This window comes from Rhinatrema bivittatum, chromosome 7 (genome assembly GCF_901001135.1).
Source record: "Rhinatrema bivittatum chromosome 7, aRhiBiv1.1, whole genome shotgun sequence".
Classification (NCBI taxonomy): domain Eukaryota; kingdom Metazoa; phylum Chordata; class Amphibia; order Gymnophiona; family Rhinatrematidae; genus Rhinatrema; species Rhinatrema bivittatum.
The window spans coordinates 295771737-295784193 of NC_042621.1; the positions used below are offsets into that span (position 1 = coordinate 295771737).

The 12457-nt window shown below is 49.9% G+C and overlaps 1 protein-coding gene across 2 annotated transcripts in view; it reads right to left on the reverse strand.

Moving 5' to 3' along the window:
- Nucleotides 1–12457, reverse strand: part of CCDC186 (coiled-coil domain containing 186) — a 174847-nt gene that overhangs the window by 60220 nt on the left and 102170 nt on the right. For both annotated transcript variants that reach the window (XM_029610454.1, XM_029610455.1), the window contains exon 9: nt 1089–1187. In XM_029610454.1, coding sequence (XP_029466314.1) covers nt 1089–1187 — 99 coding nt within the window. The remainder of the gene's footprint in view (nt 1–1088; nt 1188–12457) is intronic.

Below are 12457 nucleotides of genomic sequence, written 5' to 3' on the forward strand. Positions count from 1 at the left end.
AAGATCTCCCTACCCCTCCAAAAACTGTGGCTTGCACGAATCCAGCGCCAAAATGGCCGCCGCTCCTGCTCCAAGGGAGCTTGAAGACCCGGAGTCAGCAGGTATATTTAAAATCGCCCCGACCGCGGCAACCGCACGCTTATGCATGTGCTGACATTTAGAGACTCCCAGGAGGAGGGAGGGCCCTTCCCCCCCCCTGAAATGCACCCAGAACAAAGGCCAGCCCGACCGAGATGCGCCGGGACTGCCCCACACATGCAAGCCGAGCTGCAAACCATGCTGAGAAAACCACAAAAATCAAAGAAAAAACAAAAAAAGAACAGGCACGAACAATGGGAGGGGGGGGAGGGAGGAGGGAGTCGCCCCCGAGCTTTACCGCTCAGCCTGCTTTTTCCTCTTTTTTTTTTTTTTTAATTTTAACAAAAAAAAAAAGGCAGTTAAGTTTCTCTCCTAGCTGAAAGGATCTGTCCAGCTCAAATCAGCCACTGATGAAGGAGAGAAACCCCTGAAGAAGAAGAAAAAAGAGCTGAAAGCTGCACGGCCGGCCTCGTGAGGGGAGGGACCTGGACCACCAGATTTACACCCCACGGAACAATTTGGACCTGAACTGGTCCACCTCAACTGAACAGAGAATGGTTCCCAAAAGGAACCAGCCCCCTGGGAGGAAAGCTCACCCGAAAAAAATAAGGGTAAGAGAAGAACTGCAGGTTTATGCACCAGCCATCTGCTGGAGACAGAGAAATACTGAACTACTGCAGGTGGCACCAGGGCTTATCAAGCAGTGTCAGCGAGGCTTTTCTCTGTCTCCATCTGCTGGCAGGGATGAATAAACCCAGAAGTCTGGACTGATCCGGGTACGAACAGGGAATAGCACTTACAAACATACTTTTGTATTGTCAAAAAGGTAATTATTCTCAGAAAAGCCACCCGCACAAATTTGGTGGGATAATTTGCAAAGGAAAAGTAAGCATATTCCTTATTGTGGGCAGTTACAATACGACCCCCATGAAGCATAAAACTTAAGTGAACATGCCAGAAGTAACCATGTCAGTAAAAGCTTTACAGATTTGCAGGAAAAGTAAGGTCACCTCCAAATGGTCCGTTTTTTCTTGCATTTGTCTCTCCAGTTCTCCCTTGGTAATTCGGAGCTTTGCATCGAGCTCACTTGATTTAATGTCCTCTGACTCCTATTAGAAGAGAAATCAAATATTTACCATCTTAGAGATCATGATATCTGTCAACTGTTTTTCAGGAGCATAGCATTGGGAAAAATGCAGGACCAAAAAAACCAACCCATTCCACAAAATAAAGAGTTACATAGACTTAATTCTGGAAAAAAAAAAAATCACACCAACAGGGAGAAATACACAAAATCTATTCCAATATAACTGTAGGAACACCACAAAATATTTTGCATAAAATTAGAAAATTAATTTCATCTCAGGTACTTTTCTTTTTTACTGTACAGAATAAAGGTCAGCAAACAAGTTGTAGGCGATACCTTTTTACTGGAATGTACATTATGCATAATGTAACTAGCTTTCAAGAGTTATCCTCTAATTAAGAAATGATCTGCACTGCCACAGTGTGGCCAGACAAAACATGTGGAGAACACATTTTCTGAACCCAGACACACAGGAAAACAAAAATTCTCTCTTAATCTTAATGGAATTTAGGAAAGCAGATTTGAAACATCAAGCTCAAGTATGGGAACAGCCGACGTGCGACCTCTAGAAAAACGCTTGCAGTGCTGGCCTCTGCACCAGCCAGGGACAGGGGAGGTGGACAGAATGGCACACTGCCGACTTCTAGTCTAGCGCTTTTGTATTTCTTATGGATCAACTGTTCATAAGTTTCACAGTGCAGGCCCCCACTTAAACCAATCAATGCTAACTGTCCACCTCAAGAATAAGCAAACTGAATTATAGACTCGGAGAACGAAAGGGCGCATTGGCAGTTCCTGAACTGTTCTAGAAAAAAGCTGATCCTCCAAGAATGGGAGATCTCACCACCTGCACTGGTAACTTGTTCCAGTGCTTGACTGCTCTTACAACTAAAACCTTCATGTCCAATCCAAATCTCCCCATTGCAATTCAAGCCTTTTATTTCTTGTTACCCATCTTCACTAGGGATAGGTCAACAGACTAGCAGGCAGCAATTCAACAACAGGAGCAATAAAACTGTGAAATACAGTAAAAAAAAAATAATAATAAAGGCAAACCTCCAAGAAACAATATCTGAGAGTAATTACAGCACTGGCAGTTTCAAGAACTGGAGAGGGGTACTAGGAAGTGTCAATATTTCTTTGGCAGGTAAATAGCAAGGCCCGGGGCTCGCAGAGCAGGTATGGTAGAGAGAGCCTGAGTAAGACGTATGTGGATTGGCAAAGGGAAGTGCAGAAGAGGATGGAGGGTGAGGTTTCCAAGGACTTTGGGATGGGACAGGAGGTAATATCGGGTGTAAGTAGTCCTTTCAGGGGATCACGAAGGGGAAGGAGGCTGCAAGCCATAGGCTGAGAACAATCAGGTTTTCAGCAGCTTCCTGAAAGGGGTCAGGGCAGCAGTGTACTAAGGGAGGTGTGGTCTGCCCCAGGTGACAGCCGGGAGGTCGGTGGCTGGGAGCGGAGCCCATCCCACTTGCGCTAGAAGAAGAGGAAGGCCACCAGGCCCCAAGCAGTGAGAGCACTGGGCGGCCGCCTAGAGCTCACGGGTCTGGAGCCAGCAACTGCGTAGCCTTTTCTTCTTCCCGGCCCCGCAGCCCAGAAGAGGAAGTAGTGGGTCTGCGCTGGCAGGAAGAAGGAAAGATCATGCAGTCGTGGCCTGAAGCAGGAGGAACAGTAACAACGCTGCCACCCCCCCCCCCTCCCGCAGATGCAGGAAGCAGAACAGCACCAGTCTGTTGCGGGGCTGAAGGAGGAAACTGCTGCTGTGCTTCTGATGGGGAGCGGGGTAGGAAGTGAGAGTGTGTGAGTGTGTCTGTGTGTGAGTGTGTACGGGAGTGAGAGTGCATGTTTGTGAGAGAGGGAGCTGTGTGAAGCAATGTGTATGTATGAGAGAGAGAAATGGAGGAAGCCTGTGTGCAGGGATGGGAGTAAAGTGTGTGCAAGACAGAGTGAGAGCTTGTGTGAGGGAGAGGGGAACCTGAGGTCACTGGGCAGTGGGGAGGAGGGACGGAGAAGTGAATGTGGGGGGTATCAAAGGAAGTATCCACCCCGGGGGCCAAATACTTTAGGTTTGCCACTGGGTCAGGGTCTGGGGCTTGCTTAATGTCAGATGGGAGTGAGTTCCATCTGCAGGGAAACTTAAGTGCTTAAGTCCTGTTCAGGAGTAAGTTTACCCGGACTGAGTGGCACTGGGGAAGGGTTTGTGCTTGCTTTGGGATATTAAAAAAGCATGCATGTAAAATTGTCCCAGAAAATTGCTGTGCACATTTTAGCAGGTGTAATTGTCGGCAGCTAAATTTGGTGGGATCATTTAAGTGGATTTCTGTGCGTTAAAGGAAAATTATGTTTCTTACCTGATAATTTTCGTTCCTGTAGTACCAAGGATCAGTCCAGACTGCTGGGTTGTGTCTCCCCTCCAGCAGATGGAGTCAGAGAGAAAACTGAAAGCACCTCCCAGATAAACTGGTGTGCCACCTGCTGTCCTTCAGTATAATGGATAACAAAGCAGAAGAAGAAGAAGAACTCCTCCGCACCCTTAGCCAAAAAATAACCATATGAACTGTCTAGCTCAAGTAGTAAGTAAGGTAACCGTAATGGCCTGCACACAAGGCAAACATTAAGAGAACGCAAACGAAGCGAACAACAAATCTACGGTCCGAAGACATTATTTCTCCAAAAAAGACAGGAGGAAAATTTCACTTACCATGTTCAAATCAGAAGTGTTGCAGAAAAAGAATTCGAGCGGAGTCTCCTGCACCATATAGGGCGGGCGTCTGGACTGATCCTTGGTACTACAGGAACGAAAATTATCAGGTAAGAAACATAATTTTCCTTTCCCTGTACGTACCAGGATCAGTCCAGACTGCTGGGATGTACCCAAGCCGCCTCAAATGGGATGGGACCCCGAGAGTCCCGCTCGAATCACACTGCTGCCAAAAGAATCCGCTGACGGCCCCCGAACATCTACCCGATAATGTCGGGCAAACGTATGCAACGACTTCCAAGTGGCCGCCCTGCAAATCTCCTGGCTAGAGACTAGAGTACTCTCAGCCCAGGAAGACGCCTGTGAACGGAGAGAGTGAGCTTTAAGCCCGTCTGGAATGGACTTACCACACCCAATGTACGTGGCCACTATCGCGCTCTTCAGCCATCGGGCAATAGTTGCTTTAGAGGCCTGTAAACCCTTCTTGGCCCCCTGCCACAACACGAACAGATGATCCGACCGCCGAAAAGCATTGGTGACCTCCAAATAATGCAAGAGCACTCGCCGAACATCCAAACGCTTCAAGTCGGAACCATGAGAAGACCGCAACTCGTTCTCCGAGAACGACGGCAAGTCCACGGACTGATTGACGTGAAAAGCCGATACGACCTTAGGCAAGAACGAGGGAACCGTACGTAACGAGATCCCGGCATCAGAGATACGCAAAAACGGATCCCTGCACGAGAGTGCCTGCAGCTCCGATACCCGACGCGCTGACGCTATAGCTACTAAAAACACTGTCTTGAGGGTGAGATCCTTTAAGGTGGCTCGCTTCAACGGCTCAAAGGGCGCGACGGTGAGGCCCTTGAGAACCAAATTCAGGTTCCAGGAAGGACAAGGGGCTCTGAGAGGAGGACGCAAATTTCTAACCCCGCGCAAGAATCGGTAGACATCCGGGTGACACGCGAGAGAGGAGCCTTCAATCTTTCCCCTCAAACAACCCAGAGCCGCCACCTGGACCCTTAGCGAACTGTAAGCTAACCCCTTCTTCAGACCATCCTGAAGAAAAGTAAGGATGTCCGCGATTACCGCACGACGAGGCTGAACGTGGGCGGCCGCGCACCAGGAATCAAAAACTTTCCACACCCTGGCATAAGCAAGCGTGGTAGAGGGTCTCCGCGCGCGAAGCAAGGTAGAAATCACCGGTTCAGAATAACCTTTCCTTCTCAAGCGCCTCCGTTCAAAAGCCAAGCCGCCAGACAAAAGCGATCCGCTAGATCGAAAAATACTGGTCCTTGACGAAGAAGGTTTGGAAGGTGGCCCAACCGCAAAGGCCCGTCCCTGGCTAGATTGACGAGGTCGGCAAACCATGGTCTTCTTGGCCACTCGGGAGCCACCAGAATCACTGGCCCCTGATGGGATTCTAGACGCCTCAACACCTTGCCGACCAAGGGCCAGGGGGGAAACACATATAGGAGGATGTGATGAGGCCATGGAATCGCTAGGGCATCCACCCCCTCCGAACCGTGTTCTCGCCTCCGGCTGAAAAAACGCGCCGCCTTGGCATTGAGCCGAGTTGCCATCAGATCTAGTCGCGGCACTCCCCATCGCCGGGTGATGAGACCCATCGCCTGGTCCGAGAGCTCCCATTCCCCGGGATCCAAGTGCTGGCAACTGAGATAATCCGCTTGCACGTTGTCTACGCCTGCGATGTGAGTGGCCGCGATGCGGGCGAGATGGCGCTCCGCCCAGGCCATTAACAAGGACGCCTCGACCGCCACCTGCTGACTTCTCGTGCCGCCCTGGCGGTTTATGTAAGCTACCGTGGTGGCGTTGTCTGTGAGGACCCGAACCGCCCGTCCCCGTACTAAGGGCAGAAGCTGACGCAAGGCGAGGCGGACCGCCCTGGTCTCCAGACGGTTGATGGACCACGAAGCTTGGCGAGGGGTCCACGATCCTTGTACCGCACGCGAGTGACAGACAGCTCCCCAACCGGTCAGACTGGCATCCGTCGTCACTATGACCCAATTGGGGGGCTCGAGGTCCACTCCTTGAAGCAGATTGTCCGGGACCAACCACCACGCTAAACTGGACCGCACCGGCTCCAACAGAGGTAACTGTACTCCGTAATCCTCGGATTTCTGATCCCAGCGCGAAAGAAGAGCCCTTTGCAAGGGCCGCATATGAGCAAAAGCCCACGGTACCATCTCCAGAGTAGACACCATATGTCCAATGACCTGCATATAATCCCAGGCTGTGGGCAAATGGAGACCCAGCAGCCTCTGCACCTGACACATCAGATGTTCCATCCTCTGCCGAGTCAGGAATACCTTGCCCACCAGGGTATCGAAACGTGCTCCCAAAAATTCCAACCGCTGACTTGGAATCAGCTGGCTCTTCGCAAAGTTGACCACCCAGCCTAGCGACTGCAGTTGCTGCACCACCAACTGGACCGCTCTGTTGCAGTCGCTCTCCGATTTCGCCCGTATGAGCCAATCGTCCAGGTAGGGATGTACCAATACCCCTTGACGTCGCAGGGCAGCTGCGACCACCACAAGAACCTTGGTGAACACTCTCGGGGCCGTAGCTAGGCCGAATGGGAGGGCGCAAAACTGGTAATGTTCTCCCAACACCATGAATCTCAGATATCTCTGATGCCGTTCCCGGATTCCGATGTGGAGATACGCCTCGGCTAGATCCAAAGAAGCCAAAAACTCTCCCTTGTGGACGGCCGCAATAACAGACCGTAGAGTTTCCATGCGAAACCGGGGAACGCGTAGCGCCTTGTTTACTCGCTTCAAATCCAGAATAGGACGGAACGTACCTTCCTTCTTCGGAACTAGGAAATAAATGGAATAGCGGCCCGTTCTTGTCTCGTCCGAGGGAACGGGTAGCACTGCTCCGAGGGCCCGTAAGTGGTTTACCGTCTGGGCGATAACCAGCTGCTTTTCTCGAGGCCCGCAAGGCGATATCATAAAAAAGTCCCGGAGGGGCCGAGCAAAGCCCAACTCGTAACCGTAGCGCACCACGTCGAGAACCCACTGATCCGACGTGATTTTGGCCCACTCCTCCCAAAACTGGGATAACCGACCTCCGATGCGGGGGAAGGAGGAGTGGGCCAGCGCGCCTTCATTGGGGAGGTTTCCCAGCGGACGGTTGCTGGGAAGCTCCCAATCGCTGCGGCCGTCTGCCACGAAAGGAAGAAGACCAAGGAGACCACGACTGCGACCTTGGGCCTTGCTGTTTCTGCGAAAAGGAACCCCCCCTTCCGGAGCGAAATCTGCGCTGCCCCCGGAACCGGGATCGCGCATTTCCGAAAGGACGAAATTGACGGGGCTTGTCCTCCGGCAACTTATACACCTTATTATCCCCCAGGTCCTTGATGAGTTGGTCCAACTCCTCACCAAACAATAACTTCCCCTTGAAGGGGAAGGCGGCCAGACGCGACTTAGACGAGGCATCCGCCGACCAACGGCGAAGCCAAAGCAATCGGCGAGCAGCGACCGCTGAGGACATAGTACGGGCAGAGGTTCGTAACAAATCATACAAGGCGTCCGCTGTGTAAGCGACCGCCGCCTCCACGCAGTTGGCCTGTTCCGCCTCGGCAGGTGGGAGCTCCTGCGTGGTAAGCAACTGCTGAACCCAGCGGAGAGTGGCTCTCAGCACCATGCTGCTGCAAGCTGCCGCACGGACCCCCAGGGCCGCCACTTCAAACATGCGCTTCAGGAGCACCTCTAACTTCCTATCCTGAAGATCCTTCAACGCTACGCCTCCCGTGACCGGAATGGTAGTGTGCTTCACCACAGCGGTGACCGCCGAATCGACGGCAGGAACCTTAAAAATTTCCAAAGACTGGGAGGGCAGAGGGTACAACCTATTCATTGCCCTGCTAACATGCAGGGATGCCTCTGGGACCTCCCATTCTTTAGAAACCAACTGTACAACCTTGGGATGTAAAGGAAAAGTTTGCGGGGGGGCCCTCAAACCCGCCATAGCTACATCCCCCGTTGACGTATCTGTGTCCTGCTGCGGGGCGGGAATCTCTAATTCCTTTAACACATGCTGGATGAGGAAATTAAGCTCATCCTTGCCAAACAGGCGCAAAATTTCGGGGTCATCCCCCTCGAGAGCCTCCTGTGGTTCCGAGACCGCTGCCTCCGCAGCATCCGGAGATACCTGGTCGACATCAAGTCTTCCTGGATCACCTGCGCCCCCTAAAGAAATGTTGCCGGCTCCCCCTGAAGCTCCCGCTTTTCCAGTCGCCCCCGCTAAACCTGTACTGGGAGAAACCCTAGGAACCTTCGCGGGGGGGGGGGGTCGTCCGGCTCCCAGCCTGCCTCAGCTTCTAAAAATGCCTGATGCATTAAGAGCACGAATTTTGAAGAAAAAGGAACCCTCCGTTTAGTGGAGCCCGAAGGGGGAGGGGCTGGAGGACCCAACAGGTCAGTTCCGCTGCGCGGGCTTAAATCAGGCGGCGAGAGAGGAGAGAAACCCTCATCCTCCGAATCCAACTCAGCAGGCTGCCGCGCGTCTAAAATGGCCGCCGGCTCCCTCTCACAGGGAGGCGGGGCTGACGACCGCGCGGCAGCCAGTCTCCCTTGCCGTGCCGACGAAGACGCCACAGTACCGCTGCGGGCAGCGCTCGGCCCCCGGGAGGGTCCCTCGCCCCCGGGAATACAACGGGAGCAGAGACCCTCCCTGGAGAGTCGCGCCCCCGCCCTGCCACAGGCCGTGCAGGCCGAAGCTCGCGGCATCCGGAGACAGGACCGAAGACGCGCCAAAAGTAAGTGCTCAGCAAAAAAGCGCGCCAAACAGCAGCTAGAAAAAATCGCCGGGTGAATCAAAAATCCACCCCCTCCGGAGTCCCTGGTAAGCGCGGCAGGCTAGGGCATAAACTAGAGTACTGCCTGCCACCAGCAGGACTTATGTACTCGCAACAGGTACTTTTTACTTTTTTTTTTTTTTTTTTTTAAATTTAAGACAGCCCTCTTCAGTCAGCACTGGCAAACAAGGTGGGGGAGGGTGACCGGCCCACCGGTGAACTCTCCCCCGAGACCAAGGGGACACTTAATCCGGGTAAATAAGGAGAGCAAAGCTCTCCACGCCTGCCTGAACCCTGAGCCAAAAAAGGCACTGCTGTTAACCTAACAACACTCAAGAAATAATCACCCTTTTTTTTTTTTTTTTTTTTAAACTAGGAAAAACCCCAGTTGAGCTAGACAGCGTAGATAGTTTTGGCGGAAAAGAGCAAAAAACACCTGAAAGAAATTTAGTCAGGACAAACTGCAGGTTATGTCTCTCATCTGCTGGAGTCAGAGGAAATACTGAAGGACAGCAGGTGGCACACCAGTATATCTGGGAGGTGCTTTCAGTTTTCTCTCTGACTCCATCTGCTGGAGGGGAGACACAACCCAGCAGTCTGGACTGATCCTGGTACGTACAGGGAAATTCACTTTCACACATATTTGCTGGCTAACTTATGCACAATGTCACAAAATTAAAAGATTGGCATAAATATTAGAGATGTGCATTTGTTTTAAATGAATTAGACAATTTCAACAAAATTGTCTAATTCGTCACGGTTCGGAAGCACTCAAAAACGAAAAACTTTTACAAAATTTCAGAAAATTTTGTATTTCGTGTTAGTGCACACTAACCAGGAAATGAAAAAAAACAAAACCCCGAAATACATCTCTAATATAATGCCTGCCAGGCAAGACACAACTTTGCTAAAAATTAAAAAGTAAATGGTAGCACTGTGAAAGGGTTACTGGTTAAAGCTCTAGTGTGCAGCGAATCCATCACAAGCCCTACAGACTCTGCAGGCCGCAGCCCTGGCTCCAGTGAGTCTTCCAGAACTCAAGGTCCTCCTGGCAGACGTTGGCTCAGGTTGCCTGGCAGCATCTTGGCTGGTTGAAATGGCAATCAACAGAAGTTGAGAGAAGCCAGCTTTTCTTTTGTGGGGCTGGGGTTGGAGGAGGAGGAAATGCAATCATCTGCAAGCAAGAATTTACTCCTGTTTTTGCAATGCGGTCACCACCCCAAGAGGACACTGAATTGCCTTTGTGGGGGCAGAGAGGAGGGGATGTCAAAGCCAAGAAAAGTAAATCTACAAATCTTACTGGCTCTTATAAAGGTTTAGCAAACAAGCATAAACCAAAACCAGAATCTAATCCACTATTAGTTAAAATCCCATATGGTTCTTTCGGATATAATAGATAAAGCTGGAGATGCTCATGGCTATTAAACCATCCAAGTCGTGCAATACTATTACTATATTCTTAAAGAAAATGCAATGCTAAATTGTCTGAGAGCTTAACAAGGTAAGGTAAAAAAAAATATTTGGATAATTGAATTTCCAAAGAGTTCTTTAGAGGAATTAAATAGCTATTCTTGAGAGAAATACACCGCTTTATTGTAATAAATAATAATGTTGCTTACCTGATGTAACAGGTGTTCTCACAGGACAGCAGGATGTTAGTCCTCACAAATGGGTGACATCGAGGATGGAGCCCTGTACGGAAAACTTTTCTGTCAAAGTTTCAACAAGCTTTGACTGACACTGGCACACTGGGTGCACTGAGCATGCCCAGCCTGCAATTATCCCTGTGAGCCACAGGTGTCTCCCTCAGTCTCGTCTTATAGCTAAAAAGCGCAAGCGAAACTAAAATAAAAGTATACAGACCCAACTCCGCGGGGTGGCGGGCGGGTTTCGTGAGGACTAACATCCTGCTGTCCTGTGAGAACACCTGTTACATCAGGTAAGCAACATTTGCTTTCTCACAGGACAAGCAGGATGGTAGTCCTCACAAATGGGTGAGTACCGAGCTGAGGATGCCCGGGAATGCACCAGATACACCGCAGATGCGCAAAGGCGTAACGACTGAGGTGGAAATGGGAACGGAGGGCATCCGCAACACCATAATGGGTTCGTGGAAGGATGTTGGGTAGTGAATTGAAAAAAGTAAGAGTAGGCGGACTGGCCAAACATGGAGCATGCCGGCTAGTCAAATGTAAGCAATAATAGGCTGCGAAGGTATGGAGAGGACTCCAGGCTGCAACCTGATAAAAAAGTACAAGCAGCAGTAACCAAAGGGAAGCTGTTAAGGCTAAGACGGACACAACAGTATGTGGATACCCATAGTGTTGTAGTGAAATGTCTGCTTGTTGGTAGGAAAGGAAATATAGACCACTTAATCAGAAGGATTAGGTCTGTGTGGCCACTGGAAGTAGCAGCTTGACCCTTGCATGAAGGAAAGAGTCAAGTGGAATTCACATGGAATGCAGTGCAATGTAGATAGAATGTAAGTGCAGCATTACTGTCCAGGAATGTGGAAAACCCAGTCTCTCCCTAGGGCGAGAGAGAGAGGTTAGGAAAAATTAATAGAGTATTTCCTGAGGAAAGGAGATACAACATCTACCTGAAAAGGATAGAAAGTTGAATGCGTAGAACTACTCAGTGGCAGAGGAACGGAGTCAGGTGAGTATGGAAAGAGTGCATAACTCACGGACCCTGCTGGCAGGAATGACATTAAGAGGGAAAGAAGTTCCCTTGCCAAACTGTGGAAGAGAGGAATGGAAAGGCTCAAACGTAGAATGTATGAGACTTATAAGGAGAATATATATGTTCATTCCGTGATTAGAGAAATAGAGGTGGCTTGATCAGTGGATAATCCATGGTAAGCCGACTCAGAGAGGATTACCGAAAACGGGAACCCAACTCCCAAAACGATACACCTCCTAAGAGAAAGGTGTATCTATGTGGAGGATTGTCTGGAGAACAGAATCCGAGGGAGTAAGAAAAAATGGTGGAAAAGTAAAAGGGGTAATACCTCTTTTTTTTTTTTTTTTTTTTAGCGTCAGGAGGTAAAGCCTGCCATATTAAACGGCAAGATTTATGTTTAGAAGGTTTTGTGACGCTACCAGAACCTAAGAACATCAGTAAGTCTATGATTTGGGACTGACTGGTGAGAGAATAAAAGGTTACTGATATCATGGATTGAGAAGTATGGGAAAGCATACTGATCTCAGTCAGGGAGTGGGGAAAAGAATACTGAACCCCATCCCAGTTCAACATTAGAAGAATGCTGGCTACGAGAGGCAGCAGAAGAGATATATTGAAGAGGCCTTTGATGGAAGAAAAGGCATCTAAGGGAACGCATAGGAAACATGTGCAGGGAGCAGAACCTGTGCATCGTATGGAATGATGCAGACGCCGAGGAAAGTTTAGTTAAACTCAGCGTTAAAAGATTTGCCCTGTACACATGTAATTGAGACCATTCGAGAGGATAGAACCTACGTGGAGAAGGTCTGATAGAGCGTTCATTAAATCTCTTAGATATGTGGCCCAAGGACGCATGAAGTGAACAAGGGCCAAGGGTAGAGCTGCGCAGCTGTCTAGCAGAGCAGCTAAGAGGTAATGCGTGCTTATGAGTTGGAAAGCACATTGTCCCTATGCTGTCTGTCTGTATGCACAAAGAATTGTTGCAAAAGCAGTATTGGAAGGCATAAGGGCATAACTCATGGGTGCAACGTCCAGGAAGTTTATGAGAAACTATGCTGGAGTGCAATAGATGCATAATGGGTTGACA